Source organism: Heteronotia binoei, chromosome 7 (assembly GCF_032191835.1).
Source record: "Heteronotia binoei isolate CCM8104 ecotype False Entrance Well chromosome 7, APGP_CSIRO_Hbin_v1, whole genome shotgun sequence".
NCBI lineage: Eukaryota > Metazoa > Chordata > Lepidosauria > Squamata > Gekkonidae > Heteronotia > Heteronotia binoei.
In genome coordinates this window covers 71335100-71361852 of record NC_083229.1, presented here as the reverse complement: position 1 = coordinate 71361852, position 26753 = coordinate 71335100, and the positions used below count along the sequence as shown (strand labels likewise).

Here is a 26753-nt window from a genome sequence, read left to right as displayed (position 1 = left end):
AGAGAGCAGCAACACCACTGTTTCCCTGAGGTCGAAGTGAGATGCACTGCCTGACCCAGTTCGCTTATCTGCGTCATGTGCCAGCCCAGGCTGAAGAAAGCCTGCAAGAGGGCAAGTCTTTCTCCTCACCATTATGGCAGAGGAAGGGAGAAGCAGCCAGTGGCAGTGATGTGGAGCCGCGGCATGGCTGTGACATGCTGGGAGGTGGAGGGAAGCAGGCAGAGGGCAGGCGACATGCATGCTGGAGGGTGGAAGACATACTGGAGTGCCACCTTCCCCCTCCCCTACCTGGCTCTTGAGGAAACTGAAGCAGGTGGCAGGAGGTAAAGATGCCTGTGGTTCGTGCCAGTGAGAAGAGGGGCAGGCAGAGTTTGGGGTGGGGGAGCAGGATCTGTGGTGGGTGACAGATAGTGGGGTCTGCCTGGTAGGGATGGTGTAAGGATTGTGTCAAATGCATGCCTAAGGGAGTATTGAGTGTTTTTGGTGATGGTCCTCGATGGAGAGTGAGCAAGGCATGGGGCTGAGGAAAGGGAAGAGACAGAAAAGCTGCCATGTAGGGGATGATACAGTAGGTTAGAAATGGAATAGCCTTTGCTGCTGCTGACTCTCTCTGCTCAGCCATTGCCCCCACCACTGCCGTGGCTTGCTCTCCCAGAGCCCTGCCACAGTGGGCTGGCCATAGCCGAGTGCCTTGGCCCAGCCCAAGCACCACGTGTTCCTTGCAGGTGCCAGCATGAAGAGCGGTGGGCCCTTCAGACCCAGCGTGGAGGGCAGGCAAGCCGCAGGGTGGCCCCCGGCACCAGGATACCTTGCCTAGAGTGCCAAAAAGCCTGGCACCAGTCTTGTACACAGTTTACAGAGTGAGGGGGCCTTCCTGATGACCATAGACATGGGTAACAACTTCTCACCTTTTCAATATCATCAGGCTTTTCTCCTGAAAGCACTAAGACTTTTCTTGCTTTTTCTTCCTCAATCTGCTCAAGACATCTTGGATCCTTGGAAAGGGCATTGGCCATAATGTGAAAAGTGGTGCCCAGGAGAAGATTCTGGTTCCGGAAGACTAGCATGTCCTTGCTCCTAGTGCCGGAGTTGGATTCATCTGCTGACCACATATTATAAAATATTGTATTATTATTACATTATAAAACTGGCATTCTGACACAAATATTGTATATCCATAAAATTAAAATCCTTTTCAATAGAGCATGATTATATCAGAGAAATCCTACATAAATCACATTACCTAGTAATGAAACTGTTTTGAGTACTGTAAGTATTTTTTCAGGACTACTCTGGTTCCGACTGCGACTGTGACTGAAGCGGCAATAGCTGTGGTTCCATTTCACCAGCCAGTCTTCTCTGGTCTTAGAATCTCTGTGCAGGTCCTTAAGAAGTTTAATGGCTACTGAAAAGGTATTCTGCATCAAATAAACAAGTGAAAAAGCTCAATAGCGCTATTAACAAAAACCATGACATGGGGACAAATATGGTCCCTTGAGATAAGAAGATAATGAAAAGTAGTAGGATTCCTGTAATTTGATGATGATGATGATGATGATGATGATATTGGATTTATATCCCGCCCTCCACTCCGAAGAGTCTCAGAGCGGCTCACAATCTCCTTTACCTTCCTCCCCCACAACAGACACCCTGTGAGGTGGGTGGGGCTGGAGAGGGCTCTCACAGCAGCTGCCCTTTCAAGGACAACCTCTGCCAGAGCTATGGCTGACCCAAGGCCATTCCAGCAGGTGCAAGTGGAGGAGTTGGGAATCAAACCCGGTTCTCCCAGATAAGAGTCCGCACACTTAACCACTACACCAAACTGGCTCTTTGTAAACATTTGTACTCTGTAAACACAAGTTAAGGAGCGAAGTACTGGATTGATTCCACCCATTATCACAGAAATCAGTTCCTTATTTCAGCTCCCATCTCACATGGCATTTGCACACACCAGTCCCATGATCCCAGCATAGCTGTTTGGGGCAATCAAACATGATCCTTTCTTCCTTTTTCTCCAGCAGAAAAGTTGGTTGGATCAAACTCAAATATAAAAAAATATGGTTCGAAGAATAGCTACTTGCTGACAAGCCACAATTACTTTTATTCTCATAGCAGGAAGACATGCTGGCCAAAGATTTTGGTAGTTATTTTACCATATTTAGCTCTGTAATTATTCATTCAATCAAACATTTACCAACAATGTTGTCTGATTCAGTACAATAATGCCTAAACTATGTACAGGATGCAGGCATTACTGTCACCAGGAGTGGAATTCTAGCAGGAGCTCCTTTGCATATTAAGCCACACACCCCTGATATAGCCAATTCTCCTGGAGCTTACAGTAGGCCCTGTAAGAAGAGCCCTGTAAGCTCTTGAAGAATTGCTACATCAGTGGGGTGTGGCCTAATATGCAAAGGAGTTCCTGCCAGAATTCCACCCCTGATCATCATAATTGTTATTTTACTTTATTTACTTCATGTATCCCTTGCTTGTTGCCCAAATGGAGATAAAAGCAGCAATATATCATTCTTCTCTCTTCATTTCATCCTCAAAACAAGCTTGCGAGGTAGGTTAAACTGAGAGTGTGTGTCTGGTCCAAGATCATGCAGCGAGCTTTAGTGGCAGAGTGAGGATTGAAATTGAAATCCTAGATCCTGGTCCAGCACTCTAACCATTGCACCACACTGGCTGTTAAGTTGTTTGAACTACTACTAATTTTATTTATTTACTTATTATTTGGGCTTTTAGGCTACCCTTCCCTGCATGCAGGATTCAGGACAGCTTACATAACGATAAAACACTAAAACAATATACAGTCTGAGTCAATATAAAACAGCACTAAAATACCAAATTCTAATTAAAGCAGTTCAGATGGCGATAAATGAAATGTCCCAACTTCTGAAGTTAGGCAAGGGGGGCTGGGGAACCTGAGAGCACCAGATAGTTATTTTCCCGTTGCTGTCCTCAATCAAAGGCCTGCCTCATAGGCCCTGTGGAAAGGTAACAAATCCTGCAGGGCAGGGATGTCTTCTGGCAGAGTTCTGCCAGGCAGAGACCAGGGCCTTTTGGTCAAGGATGGCCAGATCTCTCTCAGGCCAAGGACGACCAGATCTTAATATTCTATTGGGGGCATATTGGGAAAGGAGGTCCCGAAATTATGTGGGTCCCTTACTATGAATGGCCTTAAAAGTTAGTACCAGCACCCTGAATTTGATCTGATGCTCCACCAGTAATTTAAAGCTCAGAATGTGCTTGAAACAAAATCCATAGAGTCAGAACAGATTTGAATCTCATTTCAATCTCAGCCTCCCAACCTACACCAAGAAGGAAGCTCCAGCCATTAAATCTGCCCATTGGATCCATCTTGGTCTGGTGACATACAAAAGGAGTGTGTTTCGATATTAGAATGGCCACCCCCTTGCTTTGGACGTGCTAGGAGCTTGATATGATTGAAGGAACCAACGCGATTTAAAGCAATTAACAGTCTTCTCCTATACATGCGTTTCCTGCAAGCATACAATATTAAGTTTTTTCTTTTCCAGGTAGTTGGTGATGCGTTTACGTTTTATAGAGTTTTTGAAACCTCTACAATTCCACGAAGCGACTTTGATACGGCTGGACATATTAGAACAAACAATAAACCAAGGGCAACAGGTCCAACAATATAATAAAGAACAGCTGGTTTAACAGAAGCACAACTGCCCCTAACAAACACCAGCACTAGTCAACAGTGCTGATAGACTAACAGGAAGTAGAAACCTTTTAACCCTGCAACCAAAAGGTTAAATCAAACCCAGACTCTCCACCCTCGGGGCTCAGTTTCACCAACCCCCTATCACAAGGAGAACAAGGGAGCAATACCCTGCGTACTCCCTTAAAGTGAAACTAATTGAGTGCTCAGGGGGCGCTATTGTACCCAGGCTTTTAGTTACACATAGTTATTGTAACAACTCCCTCACAGCCCCCCTATAACAGGAGAAAAGAACAACCAAACTCATGCTCAAGTTAGACCAAGTCCGAAACAGCCGAATTGGATGCTGCACCAACTTTATATAGACACAAATTCAGTTTTCCCAATAACTCCTTATGATCCAAAAAAGAAAAGAAATAATCCATAACCTAATGTCAAATACATAGAGTGGAGGTATTATTTTGATAAAAGTAACTGTAGTAATATAACTGTCATTTTAATCCCTAGTTCCTCTCAAATCACATATCACACATCCAGAAATATCCCTGACTTATGCATATATATCTAAATAAATGTTAGAACAAGACGCAATTTTATAACATTGTATAGATCCAGTCATTAAGCAGACTAAACAAATATAATAGTCTCATGCATGCTTAATAGATTTCATCAAAACTTATAAAATCACTTGCTTTATGCTAGTTAAGTTCAAACTATTTCATACCCTGTAAGACCTTAATCAACCCCCCACCCCCCTCCCCCAGTTCATTCTGCCAATATAAAAACCCTTTCAAATAATTTCCAGCTTCAACCTTTCACTCATACTGACCACCATACATCCACACTTTAACATTCCAACATCTTCAAGATCCATTACTCTTCCGCTCTAAAAAAGATAATAAAAATTCATTACATCATTCTGACGGAGCTCACATCACATACCCATACATCATACAGCCACCCAAATCACTCATGTCACTCAAGTCACACCCTGTTCCTTCATTTTGTTCTTAATCATAGACCATTCAACATTCAGCAAGAGATATCCACCACACACCCACACGACATACAACTCCTGCAGTATCCTCCACGCTCACTAATCTAAGCACGCAGCCTTTAATGCTTCAGCCCAGTACATAAACCAGCATCAGTAGTCATAGACTGCATCATATCTTGCAACTCCCCTCCCCCTTTCTCTTAGCCACACCGTTTTCCTGTGGCATCAACGCATTTGCCACACTGTGAGTTATACCTTGTGCTTGCAACCATCTGCTAAACTCAGAGGACATAAATTCGCCCACATGTCAGTTTGCAAAGCACACAATTCACCCAGTTGTTTCTGTACCTTACGGGCCCAATATTTTATCGTTGTGAACACATCAGACTTCTTTTTGAGCACATACACCCATGAGAATCTAGAAAAATCATCAACTAGGATTAGTGCAAACCTCTTATTAGAGTGGCTTTTGGGGTGAGGTCCTATTACATCTGCATGCACCAAAGCCAACAGTTTTGCAGACACTCTTTCACTTTTCCTGGCAACTGGGAATGCTTTTGATTTTGTGCGTTTGTACACTTCACAATCAAGAAACATCTTGTACTCATTCACTCCCTCATGCCCCACTGTAGCAAGTGTTTTGCTGATAGTGTTAAAACTAGCATGCCCCAGTCTTCGGTGGAGCAAATGAACACAATTACCATGAGGTTTAGTGTTAGTTACCACCTGTGCTCCCACAGATAAATTTTCTATCACATAGACACTGTTTTGCAACCTTCTCACAGCGAACACTCTGCCACCTTTCGTTATTTTGCAAGAGTTGCTGGCAAAATTGACAGTAAATCCAGCTTTGTCCAACGCAAGCACGTTTAGTAAATTGTTCTCAAGTGCAGGGACACACAACACTTTCATGAATGTGTGTTGAAAGGCTGGGAATGTGACACTTCCCTGACACCGTACCTCAGAGTTCCTGCCATCAGCTAGACTCACATGCTGCAGCGTTGAGGACTGTGTGTTATGTAGCAGGCATTCGTCTCAGCAAAAGTTCTGAGATGCTCCTGAATCTAAAATCCACACCCCATGTGCAGCAGCCACGTCAGTGACCACCAATGTGGCCTTCTGGCTGTGTGAAGAGTTGTGAGGCGACCCCCCAGGTCTGCCTCTCTTCTTCCACTCCGGGCACGATCATTTCAGATGCTTTGTAGATCCACAGCAGAAACATCTGCGTACTTTCAGGGCAACTTGAGACGCCTCTCCATGTTGCTTTGTGCTCTCTGCTCGGACGGTCTTGCAGCTGGCTTTAATCACCTCTCCCACTCTGGAACGCTGCCAGGTCTCCGAGAAACTTGACCCTCTCTGCCTGCTTTCTTCTTCCAGCAGCCGTCCAGTGACATAAGCCAAAGACAATCTGTTTGCTTCAGTAAACTCAAGCGAAGTTATCAGCATGTTAAAATCCACCAACAGGGAACTGAGAATAATAAACATCTTATCCTCATCCGGTACGGTTTTCCCACGCTGTTCCAGTTGCTGAAAGCACTCAGCCAAAGTGTTTAGATGAGCCCTCACAGACTATCCCAGTCTCATTACTGTCCGGTACAAGTGACGGGTAATTGCTATCAGAGACCTGGCTGTGCTCTGCATGTATACTGCCTTCAGACTGTCCCATGCTTCCTTAGCCTTAGTCTTACTGGACACGTGCACAAGCTGATCGTCTGCCACACTCAAAATGATGGTTGCTAAGGCTTTTTCATCCTTGACGTCATCTCCAGCAGCTGGCGGGTCTGGGGGAGCTTCGACATACAGCCACAGACCTTCACACTTAAAATAATGTTCCATTCGAAGAGCCCACACATTATAATTAGCAGAGATGAACTTCTCCACCAGCAGAGCAGTCTGGGCCATACTGTCGTCTCCTTCCAGCAGCTGGTCCTCAGACTCGCTCCTGTCCTCCGAGCTGTTATCAGAAGCCTGGCTGAGCACGTCTTCCAACTCGTCTCCAGAAGTGGCAGCTACAGACATCCACTCAGCCACAGGTCACCACAGCAGTCCAGCCTCAGTCAGAACCTCCAGAGCACAGTGCAGCGGAAGCGTGCTGGGCCCATAACCCTGTTGTTGTATTTGCTGGTGTGCTCTGGAGTTGTGAGGCTTAATAAAAGACAGCAACTGTTGCACACTGACTTGTGCTAACTATTTACATTTATTTACAAATATACAGTTATGCTGGTACACACTGACAAAGTGCTTCACCAGACAACACAATTGAGAGCAGAGATGAACTGTACAGTCTATTCACAGTTATATACATTCAGCAATACAGAAGCACCAATCAGCACTCAGTGCTGAGTCATCTTGCATAGACACAATTACCCTGGACAGAACCAGTATAAACCAGATAAGGGAAGTGTCAGGAGCTGTCACAGATCAGGCATCTGACTCCAGCCCGATGTCTTACTAAGCAGCAAGCATATGCACAGTTCCTTGGTAAAGATACCTCTCAGCTGCTAAAAAAAATCCACACCAAGTAAAAAAATGCAAAGAAAGTTTTCAAAGATTATTGTTGGAGTACAGATTAATGTATGATTAAAACATTACTCTTTAAAAATGCCTGTCTAGCATTCTAAATTTGAAAGCTATTATGGTAAGAATGGATCTCAAAACATTTAAAATATACAAAGAGGAAATTATTAGTCATATATTTTTTCTGATGATCTTATGAAAATCTACTTTCTATTATTTTTGCAACAGATTAAAAACTATTAAAATTAGGACAGTCACCTGCTTCCTGGCACTTTCTATCATCTTCATTTTCATGGTAAATTTGCAGTTTCTAATCATGGAATGTATGTCTTCCTTCTCGTTGTCCACTTCTATATTGTAATTAGTATCTCCTCCTCCATCTACTTCCATACTGTCTTCCAAGTAGGTATTAGGAAGTCGCTCCTGAATTTTGTTAAGAAAGAAACATCTGCACAAAAATAAGAACACAAACACAATGCTTACCAAAGTGTAACTGGGGCTAAAGAGATAATTTCACTCCTTACCACCCTCTTCTGTTGGGAAAGCTAGAGGGGAATATGGCAAGAACATAAAAAGATCAGACCAAAGGTCTATCATCAAATGTCCTGCTTCTCATAGTGGCCAACAAGATGATGTCAGCAAGTCTACAATAAAGGAACAGAGGACAAACTCCCCCACACTGCTGTCCACCTTTCAACTGATATTCAGAAGTGTACTTTTATAAACCTCTATCCTGTGCCCCACTTCTGTCACTTTTTTTTGGGAGGGGCGAGCATTTGTGTGTGTGCATGTGTGCCTGGAAGTCATGGTTGACTTCTGATGACCCCTAGTGGGACTTGGATGTTTCAGAGAGTTGGCTTGCTTATTGCCTGCCCCTGTGTCCTAGCCCTGGTATTCTTTGGAGGTCTCCCACTTGCCAGGGTCAGCTCTGCTTAGCTTCTGAGATCTGAAGAGATCGGGCTTGCCTGGGCTATCTAAGTCAGGGGGTCATGTTTCTTAATCTAAAAATGTTTCAAATTCTGTAGCCTTTGACAATATCTAAACTAGGTCAAACATGTTCAAAGTGTGTGTTAGATGGCAAAAATCTCAAGTTCCAAAGTCACAGGCCACAGCTCAGAAATTCCCTATGCTGCTCCCAATTGCAATTCAGCAGAACATAGTTTAGGCCTTCAGTCCATCAGGATCTCAAGCTAGTCCTTTTTTCCTTTGGGTCTTAGCTGAATTATAGTTTTTGGCCTAGCAACATCAGGTGAGGGTGATACCCAATAAGGATACGCTTTCTGAAGAAGCCTCTAGAAGATTACCTCATCAACCTCAACCCTAGCCCTCTTCCTCCCAACATAAGGGCAGCAGGTTCTCATGAAAAGCTAATCACACCACCTTAATCTTTGGCCTTAAAGATGATAAAAACTGTACAGGCCTAAAGACCAATTAGTAACACCTGCAGAATGAATTAGGCCTGTTACTATTCATATTAACCCTTGAGAAGAGATCGGGGAGCTTTGCCTCGCAAACACCTACACTCTTTTTTTCACTTTCCTTATTGTCAAGTTTGCTTGCTTTTTTGGGGGGGGGGCAGGGAGGGCAGGGCTCAAGCGCCTTCTTCTGCTCCTCATTTGACAAACACTAACACTAAGAAGCCACTTTCCCTGTTATGGCCTTCTTGATCCTGCTCATTCAACATGCTGATGTCCTCATAGATTTAATGATAGCTTTCCTGACTGTGAGACATTTAAACACCTTCAGAGTTCACTCAAAAGTTTACTCAAGGCTTGGAAAAGGCACTTAAAGAGACCATGATCCCTTTTAACGCCTTCCCCCCTCCTCCACTGGTTTCACCTCCTTTGGGGCACCTTCTTTGGGGGCTTATAGTACTGGACCCCCTGGTCCAATCTTTTTGAAGCCTGGAATGGGGGGAGGGGGTTGAGGAGAGGCCCCAGCACCTATGCTGCAAATCTGGTGCCTCTACCTCAAAAACCAGCTTTCTTCCCAGAGTCCTGGATTCCTCCAGATTGATTCGCATGGACTATAATGGTCCCCATAGGATGTAATGGAGCAAAAGGGGGGGATTTCGGAAAACCCACGAATACAAATACCATACCAGTATTGGGATTCTGGAATATTGGAAAATACCAATATTTTTCAAGTTCAATATACTTTAAAAATAACTCCCCCCGCCCAATACCCCTGAGTAAAACTATTTATTTCTCTAGGAACATACAAACTCTTAACTGAGTAACAGTTACTTACCTGTTTGTAACGATATCATCCCAAACGTGCATAGGATCCATTTTGAAATCTGGATATCTGCTCATCCAAATACTTATAAGTCTTTTCAGGGATGCCTGAGAAGTTATATTACCTTTGTTTAAAAAAAATAAAATAAAAATCAAGTCTACTGCCAGACAATGCAGGACAAGAAGTTTAAATCCTGAGAGACTAACGCAGTTGAAGTTTACTTAAATAATTGGTGTTTTTAAAATCAGTTTTACTGCTCACTGAATCCATTGTTGTCTGTTTCCTCTTTGACAAAAAACAGCTTCAGATGCAGTATAGGGTAGCTATTGCTTAGGACAAAAAGCATTCTTATCTTCTATTACCATAGCTCTCTGAATCAAAAGCAACTGATCAAAAAAGCTGATAGGAGGAACAGCATCCACCAAGAAAAGATGGCACCCAACTGTTTTAGCTGAGATACTATTCCGCTTTAGGAAATACTACCAAGATTACATCGGACCTGGATTTGTTATAAGCTTAAGAGTCAATGGTAATGATATATCTGCTAATCATATATGAGAGTATCTCATCAAAAAAAGAAAGATAAGCTTACCTGATCTGCTTATAAAGTTGACAAAATCCTGTATCTCAGTTAAAGTCTGAATTGACTGCAGCTTGGTAAGTCGACTCTGGTGTAATACTGAATCAATACTGGAATAGTTCTGTATAAAAACAATTCATTTTGAACTGCTAGCCAATGGATTCTTCTATGTGTTATGATTTTCCCATCATCACACTTTGCCCAAATAACCTCAAAGAGTCAGAATTTTAAACTGCAAGCTAATTAACCTTTTTATGCCCATGGAAGTTGAGACTGCACCAAATTCACTACAGTATAATTATTTAAGGGGGAAAAAAATCATGTAATGCTTTTTATTAAAACCAAGCAAAATGACACAGACCAGTGCACAAACTTTTGAGTTCCTCAGAACTCGATCCAGATTGGATTTTTTTTTTAAAGAGAGAGCTGGGGGAAAAGATGTTTAAGGCTATGATCTTGAGACATGAGCTTGCAAAGTCATGCAAACTCTATAGTGTAAGGCAGTTTCTATAAGGAACCCTCAGCCAATCAGGAGGACAATGATGAGAACTATGACAGTTCCATTGTAAATATAAAAAGCCAGTGACTCAAGGGGACTGGATGAGCCATAGTGTAGCCATGTCTGTGAAGGCCAAGTAAAGAGCTGAAGGGACAATTTGACTCAAGTGTTGAGCCAGCACAGCTGTTTTCAAATGAAGTCTCCAAAAACCTTCCTTCCTCATCTCATAAGGAAAACTATCCTTTAACACAAGTAGGCAGCCGTGTTGGTCTGAAGCAGTAGACAACAGGAGTCAATAGCAGCTTTAAGACCAACTTAGTTTTATTCAGAACGTAACCTTCCGTGTGCTCTAAGCACACTTCATCAGACGAGGAATTTCTCGTCTGATGAAGTGTGCTTAGAGCACACGAAAGCTTACTTTCTGAATAAAACTAAGTTGGTCTTAAAGCTGCTATTGACTCCTATTTTGTTCTATCCTTTAACACAGATTCTGTTTTCTTAAATTACAGTAGTCTGCAGATTGTGATGCACTTGTAGCATACCAACAGATAAGGTAGTATACTTAAAAGTATGTTAAGAAGGCAACATAGATTGCTTTTCAATTGGTTTAGATTTGGTGCAGTATTAAGTTGTCAATGTAATTGGTGGAACAGTTCTGCAAGACCCTAATGTCTTTACAGCTCTCAGTGTCTTGAACTTCTGTAAGGGATACCATGGTCAACTGAATAAAGACTTTGCTTCTACTGAACATAGTTTTACTTATTTGGACCCCTTTGACTGAACCCAATTGTTTCCATCACAATCAATCGTGTCTCTAAAATCCCTAAAAAAAAGTCATTTGATGTTAAAAAAATATTAAAGGGATTCCTCAAGATGGCTAATGCAAACAAATCTAACTGATATCAACCTGCAATAGCTGAACAGATTTTAGAAAAGTGCATCAGATGTACTTGAATATTACCTGCAAAAACACCTGCATGGCATTACTAATATAGTATTTGGCTCTATCAAAATCATCCTGCAAAATGTAGAGAAGACTCAGCTCTTGACTGTAGTACATTTCTATTAGAGCTTTCTTCTGTTCTGTCTTCATAGCTTCATCAATAAATGTCAACAAGGACTGATCATCACCACCATGAAGAAGCAGTTTTAGCTTGCTGCGAATTATATATGATAGATATGTTTCCTACAAGTGAGGACAGAAGGGTTAAAGTGAATATTGCTTTTGGCACATTATGCTGCTTTTGACTTACAACCGTTTGGAAATCAGATACAACCTGTTACTATGATCTAGGAGACTGATGTTTAGAAATATATTCAGACAATATGCAGTTCAAATTTAGTTGATTTTAGTTTTAGCCAGAGACTAATACTATGTACAGATATGAAAGCCCAGGGGGGGAAATCAAAAAAAATTGGAAATATGGGGGAAGAACTGAATAAAAGTCCAAAGATTTTTTGTTTTGTTGCTGTTGCTTTCTGTGAAATAAGGTAAATGGTCATAAATACAAGTTTTAGCTGATGCCAGAAGTATTTTGAGGAGCACTGGGAAAAATCCCTACAAGTGCAATGTGTTTTAAAACAATCGGTTTATTATTATTATTATTTTATTACATAGAAAAGTATTGTACCTATTTCACCTTCCTTCAAAATCTCAGTCTTTCCAAGGGATTCTCCCCTCCATTGTTTTAAAATTTCAGGAGATTTTCTGTCCCTAACACTTGACTGAAACCTCTCCTCAACTGAAATCTGTGATTGATCTGATTTTGTTTTCTCTATTGAACTCAAACATAAAGACTGCCAATTTGTTCTGAGTGGAAGTAGCGCTTAACTTGCCTGCCTACCCTGTTTTCCACATAATTGCTGTTTGTCCCAAGAAAGGGAAAAAAGTACTGAGAGATAAATTGCATATATTCTTCATCCTCTGCAGATTGGATTGACACATAAATAGGTCTAAGTACACCCAAACACTATGGTACAATAAATAAATACAATTTTTTAAAATCTAGCAACTATAGGCAAATATATTTGTTCATACCTGATAAAATGGATTACTCCAAGTTTTATTTAGGTCTGGGGGCTGTTTATCATCAATGTTAATAGTGGAACAATATTCCAAAGATTTCCATTCTGTCAAATGGTTATAACACTCGAGAGAAGCAAATTCCCAAAAATCCTTTTCTGCTTCTGTTGGTTCTTCAGCCCAGTCTTGTTTAGAAAGTGCCTATAGGAGCAAATATGAATAATGTATTCGTGATAAATAGGCAGCACACTACACACTTTAATTCACAGTCTGCACAAAGATTACAAGATGAATTTTTATTTATATCCTTTCTTTCTCTGCATACAAGGAGGCTCAAAGCAGTTCCTTCAATAATTCCTCAAAGTCTGTATGCCTTTTAGCATACCAGTAGAGTTGCATTATTCTGCAATCCTTAAACAACCTTCTAATCCACTGGGCTTACAAAGGTTTGACTCTGCTTCAGTTTGCACTGATGAAAGACTAAAGAGCATGAAATGGCAACACTCTGCAGAATTTCATTAAAGTCTACTTTTTCCATGTGCCTTCCATGTTTTTATTTCCCTTGGTCGCTAAGACAACTATCCTAGTCAAAATTTAAAAAAGCTATGAGTTTGGAGAGGTTTTTTTAACTATCATTGAATCTGAGGCCTGACTAAGACTATATAGCAATACAATAATGTGAGAATGGTGAGAATACACAAATACATAGAGACATAGACAAAACTCTCAAAGAGTGCATTCATGGAAGATAGTAGAGCAGCAAAGTACAGGGAGTCAACTTGTAGCTCCTGTTTCAACAAATCTTCAAGCAATTGATAGCTCTACTCCATTTTCCTTCAAATCAACTGTGAAAAAATTACAACAATATATAACAATGTTCCAATCATTTCAAAATAAACTATACATACTACAAAGAACTGATTACTCACATAATCCATGAACCACAATTCATACAGCTTCACAGTTAATCAGTACCAACAAACTCTTCCATATAACACTTTATAAAAAATACAGCAATATTACAATTCATTCCTAAAGCTCATTATATAACACTATCTGTTCAAAATTACAATACTTACAAAGTAATCACACAATGTTTCATCACAGGACATATAGTGTCAACTAACTTCAAACAGGCACCAGCTCAGGCACAGACTATATGTCCTGTGATGAAACAGTGTGAGATTACTTTGTAAGTATTGTAATTTTGAATAGATATAGTGTTATATAATGAGGTTTAGGAATGAATTATAATATTGTTTATTTTGAAATGATTGGAACATTGTTATGTATTGTTGTAATTTTTTTCACAGTTGATTTGAAGGAAAATGGAGTAGAGCTATCAATTGCTTGAAGATTTGTTGAAACAGGAGCTACAAGTTGACTCCCTGTACTTTGCTGCTCTACTATCTTCCATGAATGCACTCTTTGAGAGTTTTGTCTATGTCTCTATGTATTTGTGTATTCTCACCATTCTCACATTATTGTATTGCTATATAGTCTTAGTCAGGCCTCAGATTCAGTGGGAGCTCACATGAGAACAGCTCCTGAACGTTTCTGAGAGTTCCACCTCCTCCTGAGAGTTCCACCTCCTTGTCCACTGAATAGTATGTGCAGCTGCATAACAATCCCTGGATGAGCTCCACAACCTATTTTTCTACAAAATGACCCCTGGTCTTAGTAATTGTTGGTCACTATAACCATTTGTGGTTGTGTGTTTATTCATTTACCAGTGACCTCTCTCTGACTCTGTTGTAAATAATTGCTCCTGTTCAGCAGCAGCCCCCCATGACAGTCAGTGCTTCAGAGCAGGGTCTGCCAGACCCAGGGTCTTGCTGTGGAAGCTGACTGTGTGATTTCAAACCACTCACAGATTTTCAGCCTAACCTACTTCACAGGGTTGTTGTGAAGATCAAAAGGGGGAGAGGAGAATGATGTAAGCTGCTTTGGTACCCCCCACACACACTGTAGAGAAAGACTGTACTTTTCCTAGATAGAGGCTGCAGGGGGGGGAGGAGATGAAAAGCTGAAGTCAGGGGGCAGATAAAGATAGGTTGATGGTTGGCTAGGAAGGAGATGGAGTTGCCAACTCCAGGTTGGGAAATTCCTGAAGTTTTGAGGGGGTTTGAGGAGGCATGGGACCTCAGACAGGTACAATGCCATAGACTCCACCCTCCAAACTAGCCATTTCCTCCTGGAGAACCACAGTAGCCAATCTCCAGGTGAGGGCTGAAGATCACTCAGAACTACAGCTGCTCTCCAGATGGCAAAAGATCAGCTCCCCTGGAGAAAATGGTGGATTCTGTATCATTATACCCTGCAGAGGTCAATTCCTTCCTGCTTTGGTCTTCACTGTGGAGAAAGACTGTACTTTTCCTAGGTAGAGGCTATGGGGGCAAGGAAAACTGAAGTCAGATCTCTTCCCCTACAGAAAATGGCCACCTTGAGGTGCATACAATATGGTATACCATAACACAGCCATGCCAGGCCAAAAAATATCACACCACACACACACACTGATGCTAAAAGCTGCAAGGCCAAATACAACAGGAAAAGGCAACAACACAATGCAGATCCAAGGAATGCTAACTCTCAGTGTTTGCACAATCGTTGTCATTGTATGACACCGCAGCAAAATGATGCTGAGTGCCCCAAGTCAGGGGACTTAGCCAGAAACTTTTCTAGAGCCCGTTGTATTTATTCCCACAAATGGCCTTATTCCTAGTAAACCATAAAACATACCTCATCATATAGTTTAGCTGCCTCAGCATAATCACTGTTTGCTTCTGCTAGTAAGGCCTTCTGAGTGACTTCTTTAGTACCAATTTTTCCACTAAAAATACCTCGCAGTACATCATAATCTCCAACAGATCGATAAAGCCTAGAAAGTGAACAACATCAAAGGTAAATCTGAATTTACCCAGAACACAGTATTATCCTAATTTTTTATTAAATAGAATAATTTCCATAACCATAAACAATGAGTTAACATTCCTTTTTTGCTTAAACACAACATAGGAATGAAATCAGGTAAATGAATATAAAGTTTCTCCACACTTGAACCATAGCTATATTCGGACACTGGGGATTCCTTGCTACAAGTTAACTTTTTCCCAGGCTGGTTTTGAGCTTATAGCTCCTTCACTCAGTCAGATCTCCTTCTAAAAGTTAACTAACTAACAACTTTTACCTGTCAGCCTCTCACTAACATTCCATCAGCTCCCACTGGTCATTCTTAGGGAGAGGTGGAACCTAATCTGTCCATCACAGCAGTTTAAAACAACCCTCAACTTTGACTCACTCTTGCTGTTCAGCAGCCATCTAAGGAAGTGGTCCCCAATGTGGTATATCAAGTCTAGGATCCTTTCTTGCACAACAGTCAATGACATGCCCTTGGAAGGCCTGCAAGCAGGACACAGAGGCCAGTCTCTCCTTCTGCTTGTCTCCAGGAACAGGCATTCAGACCTATTTGGTCTCTAAATATGGAGGTTTTATACGATTGTCATTATGAATAGAACAGAACTTAACATGAATAAAATGGAACCTAACAGGTGAGTTAATGTTCACCTAACTTTTTAAAACACCATCTGAGGCAGTGGTCCCCAATGTGGTGCCCATGACACCACTGTGCCCTCTGAATATTTAGGAACTGGGCAGAGGCAGGTAGGACTTTTGCCCAGCAAGGCTTCTGATTGCTTCTTAGAGATCTGATTGTGACTTTAAAAAAAAATTCTTGCTTTGGCAGCAGCTGCTCCAACACCAGTATCTTCACTGTGTGATTGAAGTTAAGCTGCAGCAATCTTTTTGTGACCGGTTTTGTTTCCTGTGGCAGCCATTTTGTTTCCACAGTCACCACACACTATGTCAGAATTCCAAAAGTGCATGCAAGTTCAGAAATACTGGAGGCCTCTGATCTAAGGTAATATCCATCACTATATCAAGGGGCAGTGAATTATAGAAGTTCTGTGGATAAGTACTTTCCTGAATCAACACTCCTGTCAATTACATTGGATGCCACCAACTTCTAGTACTACAATTTTGAGAGAAAAGTATTCTCTATTCACTTTCTCCGTACTATGAATAATTTTATAAACCACAATCAAGTTCCCACTTAGTAATCTTTTTTTCTAATGGAAAAGCCCAACTAGCTTTTCTGCATAGAGAAGGCACATCAGCTCCATCAGTTCTGGCTTGCCCTTTTCTAATCTTTTTCCAGTTCTGTGATATACTTATTGAGATGCAGTAACCAACACTGTACATTATGCCTGATGGAGACACTACAGATCAATTAGAATACTGACCATTTTATCTCCAGTCCTTTCCAAATGAAACCCAGCACTGTTACTACACACTGAACTAACAATTTTACTAAACTATCCACTGTAATGTCAAGGCCTTTTCCTAGTCAGTGATCACCAGTTCAGGCCCCATTAGAACACATCTCTAGACTAGAACAGAAAGTAAACAAGAGCAACTTACTTGGCTAGTTCAATCCATCTGATTACATCTGGAGAAAGATCTGTTTTTCCACGCATTCTTTTAGCAGGTGGTCCCTCCTCTTCAGAAGAAAGGTGAACTAAAGCTTGCTCAAGAAGCAGAATACCTACAGGCTGCTGTAAACTCGCTAAGCAGCTAGTACTCACACTGGAAGGGTTCAGGTCCAGCAGCTCTTTGTGCTGATAACTCATCTCCTATTGCAGTAAATCTATAATTAGCTATTAGAAATGCTTTCTTGGCCCAAAACACTTTGCAACAACCACATGTTTAATTCCCCATTTCTCTCCATAACGTTTAGGACAACTTACTCATATCCAGAAGTTGATATTGAACATTTCCTCACCCCTGCTTCATATTACTGCCTCCTGTTAAGGGGAACAAGGAAATGCCCAACATCCTAATACCAGGACAAGGGGAAACCAAACATATAGCTGTTTTTGACCCTAGAAACACATAACATGGTTCTTACATAAGCCAGTACAACACTACCTAATTTGCAGCCCCCCAAAAAATTTGCAGACCCAATGATTTCTTTCAACCACCATCAATAGCTGCTTAATTCTCAGATGCACAGGTATTCCTACACTAGAAATAACAAAGCTTTAGTAGGAGAAAGCAGCAAATGAAAAAAACACACACTACATTTTAATCTTCTGTACACATCATTTTAAACTTCTGTACAGGTATGGCATATGGTTAGGGAAATATTACTGATCAACACCAAAAATCTAGGTCCAATTTTCATTACTTTTTAAAGATTTCTGCAAGGACAGTAGTTCCCCCTGCATTATTATATCTGCATTGTGGAAAATCTTGTTTAATTCTAAGACTGTCTTATTTATGCATTAGACAATGGTACTGAGTGAACCCTGTGATTCCAGTTGAAAGTTTTGAGCTGTTGCCAAATGAAAGTGTTGGAAATCAGGTTCCATTATTCAGTTGCTTTTTGGAAGAAAACAGTGTTTGAAACATTTAATACCTAGGAGAGGCTGACAGTTTATTTCCATGGCATGCTTTCTCTGCCTCAATATTTGGAACTGATTTAGAAGTCTATGCACTCATTATTGCTGAGAGCTTTGGAGAAGCCAACTGTAGGACTTTACTATTGCATATAATTTGCTTTTCTGTGCACAGCAGTACCTATTTGGTTACCTGTAAGCAGCACTAATCGTATTGTCGTTTAAAGTGCACAGCAACACTCTTGTAAACTATAAACCTATTAGTGATACTCTGTTATAATCTCATCTTGGAAACTATGTATTGAGAATCTGTATAATCTCTTTGCGTTGTGACTACCAACTCAATTTTGTTATAGTCTACAGAGAGTAATAAGTACTAAAATACTGTAATAGTATTTTTAAATATTTGATGGTTTTTCCCTTTGAAGTGTTTGCGAATACTCTGTTTACATATTTCTTTGCCTTTGGTACTGAGGAAGGAGCAGGAGGAGTCAGTGGCAGTGGAGGCTGTGGCAGCAGCAGCCAAGGCCTTGGGCAGGGCCATGGAAGAGGATGTGGGCAGGGCCATGGGGCCCATGGTGGAAAATGGGTTCCAGTCACAAAGGGTGGAAAATGGGTTCCAGTCACAAAGCTTGGCTGCATGGTCAAGGAAATGAAAAAAGTCTCTGGAAGAGATCTATCTCATTTCTCTTCCAATCAAGGAGTCTGAAATCATTGACTTTTTCCTGGGCCCTTTGCTGAAAGATAAAGTTCTGAAGATCATGTCTGTCCAAAAGCTAATTCAGGCTGGGCAGTGCACCAGGATGAAAGCCTTTGTTGCCATTGGTGACTATAACAGCCACATTAGCCTTGGAGTCAAATCCTCCAAAGAAGTTGGAACTGCAATTCTTGGGGCCATCATCATGGCTAAGCTGTCCATCGTGCCAGTGAACTGTGGCTATTGGGGTTTAAACCAGGAAGCAGGCGAGGGCAGCCAAGCCAGGATTGCTGTGTCTGTGACAAACTGATAGCTTCCTGAAGCCACAGCAATGCACCACTTTCTCCTGCTGCCCAGCTTAAAGCAATCACTCACCTCTGGCACAGCCTGTGCTGCCTTTTCCTGTAGCTTAGTTTAAACCGGACTGCAGGAGAAGATGAGTCAGCTCCAGGACTGGGCGGGGAGTTTTTTACTAGCATTTTTTCAGTCCTGGTCTATTGGACTTAAAAGATTTCAGGATTTCTGAATAATCCTCGATCTGAATACCATACTGATATTTGGAGCTGACATTTTTCAGAAATCCCAAAATTTTTTCAAGTCTAATAGACCCAACCAAAAAATACCAGTAAAAAAAATTGCTCACTCCTATTTGTTTATGTTCTTTGGTAATCAATATCCTTCAACTTCACATTCTTAACACATCAAATGAGCTGGAAAACTAGGCAAAGGCACAGGAACCCAAGCTGCTGGACAGAAGACAAAGACTATAAGAAGCATAGTGCTTCAGAACCCATGTTGTTTTTTGAGAAGGATGTATCTTCCTATGCTCTACAGTACCTGATCTGATGTCTTAAAAGCAAATTAGAGTCCTTTGAAGATTCCTGAGGCACCACTACCTGACCTTAAGAACATGGAACTGATCATGCAAAGTGATTCTCATAAAGGTAGGCAATGCATTCTGCAACTATCTGTGGGAACGAACAGTCTTGTAGGAGGAGAACTTTGGGCTAATCCCAGATGCAGTGCTCCCAGACATCAGCTGTGGTTCAGCATCTAGGAATGGACTGTGGGATCATAACCTCCTCTTCTTTCATTCTTACTCTTAAAATTCCTCACACCTTACTTAACCCAAGTGTGACCTCTGATAAATGCTGAATTTATATATAACTAAATTTACTTTAGTTAACAGCACTCCTCAACCTCAGTTCAGAAAACAAGTATGAGTAGGGGCCCCATTCCAAATTCAAAATCACAATGACAGCTTCAGAAGCATTACATCTATACTCCTTCTGCCTAAAGTTTCTGCCTTTCAAAATGATGGGAGAATTTTTTTCCTACCTGGATGCAGACAATGAATGGTGGGAAATACACTACAGATGCAGTCAGGAAGCAATTGAAGTCCTGCACCAGCTGCTGAATAGTGCTATTCTTCTCTGACTGAGACTTAGATTTTCTCATTTCCTCTAAAATTCCAGCAAACAGACTGCTGAATAGTTCTTTAGCCAAAGTAGAGTCTCTCTGTAATCAATAACAGAAACAAGAAGTCTCAGGACAAATGTTTACAACACTATTGCACTGGCACTTCCACAGCACAGAGAAATTGGAGCAATACATTACTGAATAGCCCAGGCTAGCCTCATCTTGTCAGACATTGGAAGTTAACCTGGGTCAGCCCTGGATAGTTCATGGATGGGACACGACCAAGGAAGACCAGGAATGCTACACAGAGACAGGCAATAGCAAACTACCTCTGCCTCTTGCCTTAAAAACCCTAGGGGGTTGCTGAAAGTTGGCTGCAACTTGATAACAAAACAAAGTGATCTAATATACAATTATTTCAAGTCTGAAAGAAAACTCCTCATTTCTACAATGAATTATCAAGTTTTATGGCTCAGTAACTGTTATATGAAAATTATCTTGTTGCTGTCTTCTAGAAAAGTTCATCGTTGTTGAAACTACAGTAACATGCTGCTGTATAAAATAAACAATTTATATGTTAAGTAAAGCAGCAGGCTTTCTAAAGAACAACTCACTAGAATCTTTGTTGTAAGACCTTGACCACTCCATTATGTCTTTCCTTTCCTCCTGAGAACCACTATGAAAATGATAAAGGGCACAGCCCCATAATACAGTATTGCAAAGTTAAACAACGTCAAGGGAGGAAGCCACAAAACAACCATTTAGAAAGTCTGATGCAACCAGTGCTACCAGATTTAGCAGTGACAACCACTCCAGACTGCAATGAAACAAATTCTAGATATCATAAGATAAGCTAAAACATGTACACTATAGCATTTATTTAAGTGGGATAAATGCTACATTTCACACCGTAGTCAAGGGAGATTAAATGAAACCTGTGTACAATTCAAATCAAAAGTCAAAGATTCAGAAGGTAAATGTGTTCTGGAGAAGCATGTTTAGTAAAAATTATATTTGGTCAGTTAAAAACATGGGATTGCATACCTGTGCTAAGCCTTGCAGAGGAGTAATCAGACTGCTAAATTCGATCTGGATGTCAGGGAGATCCCCTTGCCTGTACCTCCTATACAGAGTGACCTGAGCATCATGTTTCATTTTCAGCTCAGTTTTCAGTTCCTGAAATAATTGATAAGTTTACAATAACTAAAAGCTTGAATATGGATTTTTTAATTTTTTTTATTTATTTGAGATTTATATCCCGCCCTTCCCACGAATGGCTCAGGATAGATTTTATTTAGGATAGATTGTAGAAGTAATCATGGAGCTAACTACAAGTCACAGAAGAGACTTTTAGGAAGCACATTCCTCACCCAATCCTGTCCTAAATACTATCTTTCCTTTGAAATATAAAAAGCTTCAGCTTCTTGGTAGCTCAAGAAGAAAAGAAAATTCAGCAGTCAAATATATCTGGAAAACATTTGACATTTGCAGGGTTTATCCCTCAAGGAACCCTGCAGGTAGAGGTAATGATAGCCACAATACCCAGATAACCTAGAAGCTGCTCTCAAACCCATAAAATGCTTTCATACAAAGTCAGACAGCTTTTGTTGTACAAAAAAAAGTCTTGATGGGAAAATAACTTCCTGATCACTGTTCGTAAAAGCTGTTCCTAAAACCAGCATTGCAGTACTAGCTAAGTCTCCCCCTTTATCAACTATTAAGAAAAAGCAAACAAACCTTTTCTTGTTTCAGTTCAGCAACACTTTGCCTTGCATAAATCAGACTGAGCTTTTCTTGGTCCTTTAAGAAGCGTCTTCGCAGCCTCAAAATTTCTGCTCGCTCATCTATACCTAACACATATATGCAGGAGAAAAAGGCTTGTTTAAATATACAGACAGGAAACCAAATACAAACTCTCTTGCTTTGTATAAAAACCTTGCAAATTAAAAGCAGAGGTGGAAACTATCTCCTGTAACACAGTTTAAGAAGAAATGAGACAGAAAAACCCAAGGTCTTTTAAATAACTTTCCTAATGTAATGGCTTAAGTTTTGAAATGGTGACCAGCTCTTTGCTTAAACCAAAAAAAGAAACCTCTAAACAAAAATACAAGGGCAGGGGGAGAGCCATACCTTTAGTTTTGTTATCCACCTCATCTCCTGGCAAGCCCAGTCTTTTCCCCCCAAAACTGGGACCTAAAGGTTTGAAAGCAGACCTCTGAGACCTGTCAACTCGTTTGTGGGTAAGCAACATGGATGAAGACAAGGATTCAGAAGATGAAGGAACTGTATATTCTGCAAAGGTGTCAACACTGCTTCCTAATAGCCAGTTAAAAGAGCTCCTCCCACCTGTAATAAGCAGAAAGTATTAACTAAGCAATGCACATAGATATCGCTTAACCCACCCCCCATATATTGCTCTATTGTTTATAGCCCAATTATAACAAAAACCAGGACAGAGCATCAAAAGAAAGTTCAATGTGAAAACAGAGACGCATACTTGGAATCCGATATATATTCAAAAGTATACACAAAAACATGAATGAGGAAGCCAGATTCTACAGACAGCTCCTTATGAAAAACTAGAAATTCAAATCCATCCTATATAGGTATACTTGCCGATAGTTTGTGTGGGTGTAAATTCATACTGTTGCTGTGTAGCCCGTATTTGGCCACCCATGGACCCATGAGTCGAAAGGGAACCTCCTGGTAGTTGATGCCTGCTGGGGTTCTGGGAAGCTTGAGTTTCCACAAACATAGGAGTAAGGACAGTACTACGGAAACGCCAACTCGAATCAACAGCAAATTCCTAGGGGGGGAAATACAAGCTGCTGAAACTATCTTTGCCATTGCTGTCATTTTTGAACAATATATATATTCCTATGATATATACACTAAGACTAAACCTATATGCACACTTGCTTTTGAGCAAGTCCTTAGGGATTTAGTGACATGTGTGAGTGAATGTAAATAAACTCAGCTGCACATGACATTATGAGTCAAAAGTTGAAGTATTTTATTTAGGTAACACTCACGACAGGAGGCTGAATTCAGCTAAGTTTTTTGCTCAATCTCGGTGAATTCCCCTCCTTATTACATATGGCTTTTATTCCATGCAGGGACAATGACCCCAAACATAGCATTTCTTCTGTGAAGGGCTGGCTCCAATCCCATAGCTATTCATACAGGAGTTGTAGTACAAACAGCACTACTAAAAGTACCTAGTTAAATGTCCTTACTTGAATTTTTCTTCTTAAATCAATGCCTACAAATCCAGTTCTTCAGTTCAGCTTTTCTACTATATTATTATTGCTCAAAATGGAGTATTTGAATTTCTGTCATAATTTTCGATTGAATACCATAAAGTAGCTCAAAGCATGAATAAAAGCAGTTAACTATCCAAGTTATTACAGAAACAATTGTTTTAAAACTGGTGATGGCATATTAAAATTAAGTTGCAGACTCTCACTTTTGGAATCATTATTTTACAACAAGGAATTTGTAGATCCAAAAGATACACTGATTTAAGAAATGCATAATGTTACAAAGACTGAGGATCTGACACTTTTGGTCAAATACTATCATATGAAGTCCAAACTGCATGGGGCAAAACCTCCCTTTTAGTAATGGGCAGGAGCAAACTTTAAGAAGTTCTTCTAAAAATAATTAAAGGATATATACTAAGATATCATGTAAGATAATACTGGATTTCTTCCCAATTTACTCATATCAGACTGAATTTTGCCATTGGATAAAGCAGACAGAAATGGAATACATAGTATAAACTCACTTGAAATTTGCATTCTGACAGTGGATATTCAAACATTTTCCTGGAATAATCTGGGCTCTTGCTGGTCATTTCGAGCAGGAAATTGGTGACTAAACTTAAGTACTGAGTTTCAATTTTGGTGGAGTATAAAGAACTTAATAAAGTCAACATACGATCAAGGGTGTTTCCTGGTAACCGAGTTTCATCACCCCAAAAATTCCTAACAATTAATCTGTGAAAGAAAAAGAGGCAAACATATATATGCTATTCTGGAAAAAATACCATAATGTTGTGCTAAAAAAAAAAAGAATTCCTATGATATCTGAACAGCTGAATAAAACACTAAAAGCACAACAGCAGACAAACAGCTCCCTCCTTGTAAAATTCAAATTCTACCATTAAAAAAAAAAGGTAAAGTAATTACTGAGAAAATAGAAACTCTGTACTACTGCAGTATTTAGGAATGTGAAGGAACACAAAAAAGCCCCTCCCCCAGACTCTTCTTACTTGTCAAACATTAATATTGGAAATTAGAGGAAGCACTGGAAAAAAAATTCCTGAAATATTTTCTCTTTTGAAATCAGTAAACCCCTTATTAAGGTTTCACATAAAAAAGGTAAGTGTTTTATTCAGCTGTTCAGTCCCCTGTGCAAGCACCAGTCATTTTCAACTCTGGGGTGACGTCACATCACAACGTTTTCATGGTAGACTTTTTACGGGGTGGTTTGCCATCGCCTTCCCGTCAGCTACACTTTACCCCCATAAATACACATTATTTATCACATTTACCTTTATTTTATTCTTCCCCAATGAGGTCAAGGCAGACTACATACAAAAAGCATGGTTCTTCCCTCCTCCATCTTAGCCTCACAACAATATTCTGATGTAGATGAGACTGATAAACAGTGATTGGTCCAAAGGTAGCCAGAGAACTTCATGGCTGAGTGGGGATTTGAACTCTGTTTTCCCAGTCCTCTTCCAAAATTCACATTGCCACTACACTCACCACCTATATTACTCACTGTAGTCCAGAATTCTCATCAATCAGTCCTTGAAGGAGAACTTCTTTTGCCAATTTGAATATCTCTGAAGACTTTTCATCTGCCTGGCTTTCAGGATCCCTGAAGAAAGAGAAAAAATAATTCTGACTACTGCAGACTCCCTTTCCTCCCTTTCACATACATCTAGGGATCACTACATGCTACAAAATCCTCATGTGTGCTGGTACACAACATAACGACTTGCATTGGACATGGAAGTTTTGTGCCTCCCAGGCACACATCAGCCCTTTTCTGTGCATGATCATAGTGCACAGGGAGAAGCATTTTCCACTTCCCCCCTCCTCACAACCCGTGTTCCCTCTAAGCTGAGTTAGTGTGAGCTAGCTCACAGATTTTTGATTCTGGCTCACACATTTTTGTCTTAGCTCAGGAAGGATGACACCAGAGCACACTAATTTATGCAGTAGCTCACAACTTTAATGCCAGGAGCTCACAAAGTAGAATTTTTGCTCAAAAGAATCCATGGCTTAGAGGGAACATTGCTCACAACTCCCCCACAGAGCTGCTATTGGCTCTGTTGTAAAAAATGGCACGTAGCCATGGATGTAATATGATTTCATAATGGAGCCAATAGGGACTCCAGGGGCCAGTTTGAAGATACACCAAAGTGACTGGGAGAAAAGTTGAACCTACTTTGGAGAATGAATTGAGTTTATAGAAGTAGTTTTACCAGCCTAGTTACAACTGACAGCCAGGGGATTTTCCAGAACAGCATGTCATGTGCCAGCAAGAAGGAGGAATTGGTCAAAATTGTCTTCACTCTTGCAAGAGCATTCTGGGATGGGGAGTGGCTGATTCCTTCTTCTTACTGACGTTGGTTCTAAAAGGTGCCCCAACCCTCAGCAGCATCTTTTTGAAGTCCACAGAAAGTTGCTGGGGAAGACAGAAACTATTTGTTCTGCAAATACACTCCATTTGTGGAAGCTTGAGTCTAATCCACTGTCTGCTAACTGAGCAGTTATGTGAACTAAGTGCTCTGTCTTTCCAGATTCCTTCCCCACTTCATCTCCAACTACCTTTTAACTTCCCTCCATAATGTTCACTGCCTTCCTCAATTACTTTCCCTCAAGCTTCTACATCTCTCAAAAATTCTTTCTTTAACATTCCAGTTACCTTGAGGGAGGTGACTATTCCACCAACCATTCTGCTTGAACTGGGTCCCTTTTCTTCTTAAGTTTCAATCTCTTACCTTCTCTACCTCTGTTCATAATTCCTGATGACAGCACACATCTCTTGACACAAGTTTGAAGATTTCCCCACCCAAGCTCTGTTTCTTTCCAGCTTTAAACATCTGAAGACAGCACTGCAGCACAACCATTAATGTGCGTGACTTACATGCATACAAGCTCATACACATGCACAAACTTCACAAGATGAGTTATAAACAACTCAGAGTGTGGCAAGACATTACAGTGGTCACATAAGAAGCAGGCAGAGCTTTCAGTACAAATGTAGAAAAGGGCACAAAGTTGGAAAAGACTTTAAGCAGGAATATATGGATGCTGCAGTCACTGATCACCTTTCTCCATGACACTGCTCATCTGATCTTTCCTGGAGCAGCTCCATCTTCCCTCAAAGCTGGTGAAGCAGACACATTTAGCTGCTTAAAGAAAACCAACTGAGGAAGAAAGGCAGCCAGAAGCTTTTGTGAAGCTTGTTTAAAATTTCACTCCAGCTTTGTTTGCTGGTTTCCAGGGAAGTTTCACAGTTCTTGACCAACATCTGTCCGCTACTACTGTGTTGAATGTAATGTGTAGCCAGTCTCTGAAACAATGCAACAAATGAAAGGAAGCTTACAGGACCATTTTC

At 40.7% G+C, this 26753-nt stretch overlaps 1 protein-coding gene across 1 annotated transcript in view; it reads right to left on the bottom strand.

Annotated features, from left to right (window-relative positions):
* Positions 1-26753, bottom strand: part of PRKDC (protein kinase, DNA-activated, catalytic subunit) — a 134327-nt gene that overhangs the window by 35264 nt on the left and 72310 nt on the right. The window contains exons 56-71 of the mRNA XM_060243827.1: positions 24906-25004; positions 23905-24115; positions 22734-22923; positions 22248-22463; positions 21855-21967; positions 21162-21293; positions 20037-20216; positions 17025-17236; positions 15288-15426; positions 12561-12746; positions 11484-11708; positions 10036-10144; positions 9456-9567; positions 7464-7653; positions 1244-1418; positions 909-1099 (exon numbers count right to left, since the gene is read on the bottom strand). Of these exons, the coding sequence (XP_060099810.1) occupies positions 909-1099; positions 1244-1418; positions 7464-7653; positions 9456-9567; positions 10036-10144; positions 11484-11708; positions 12561-12746; positions 15288-15426; positions 17025-17236; positions 20037-20216; positions 21162-21293; positions 21855-21967; positions 22248-22463; positions 22734-22923; positions 23905-24115; positions 24906-25004 (2680 nt within the window). The remainder of the gene's footprint in view (positions 1-908; positions 1100-1243; positions 1419-7463; positions 7654-9455; positions 9568-10035; positions 10145-11483; positions 11709-12560; positions 12747-15287; positions 15427-17024; positions 17237-20036; positions 20217-21161; positions 21294-21854; positions 21968-22247; positions 22464-22733; positions 22924-23904; positions 24116-24905; positions 25005-26753) is intronic.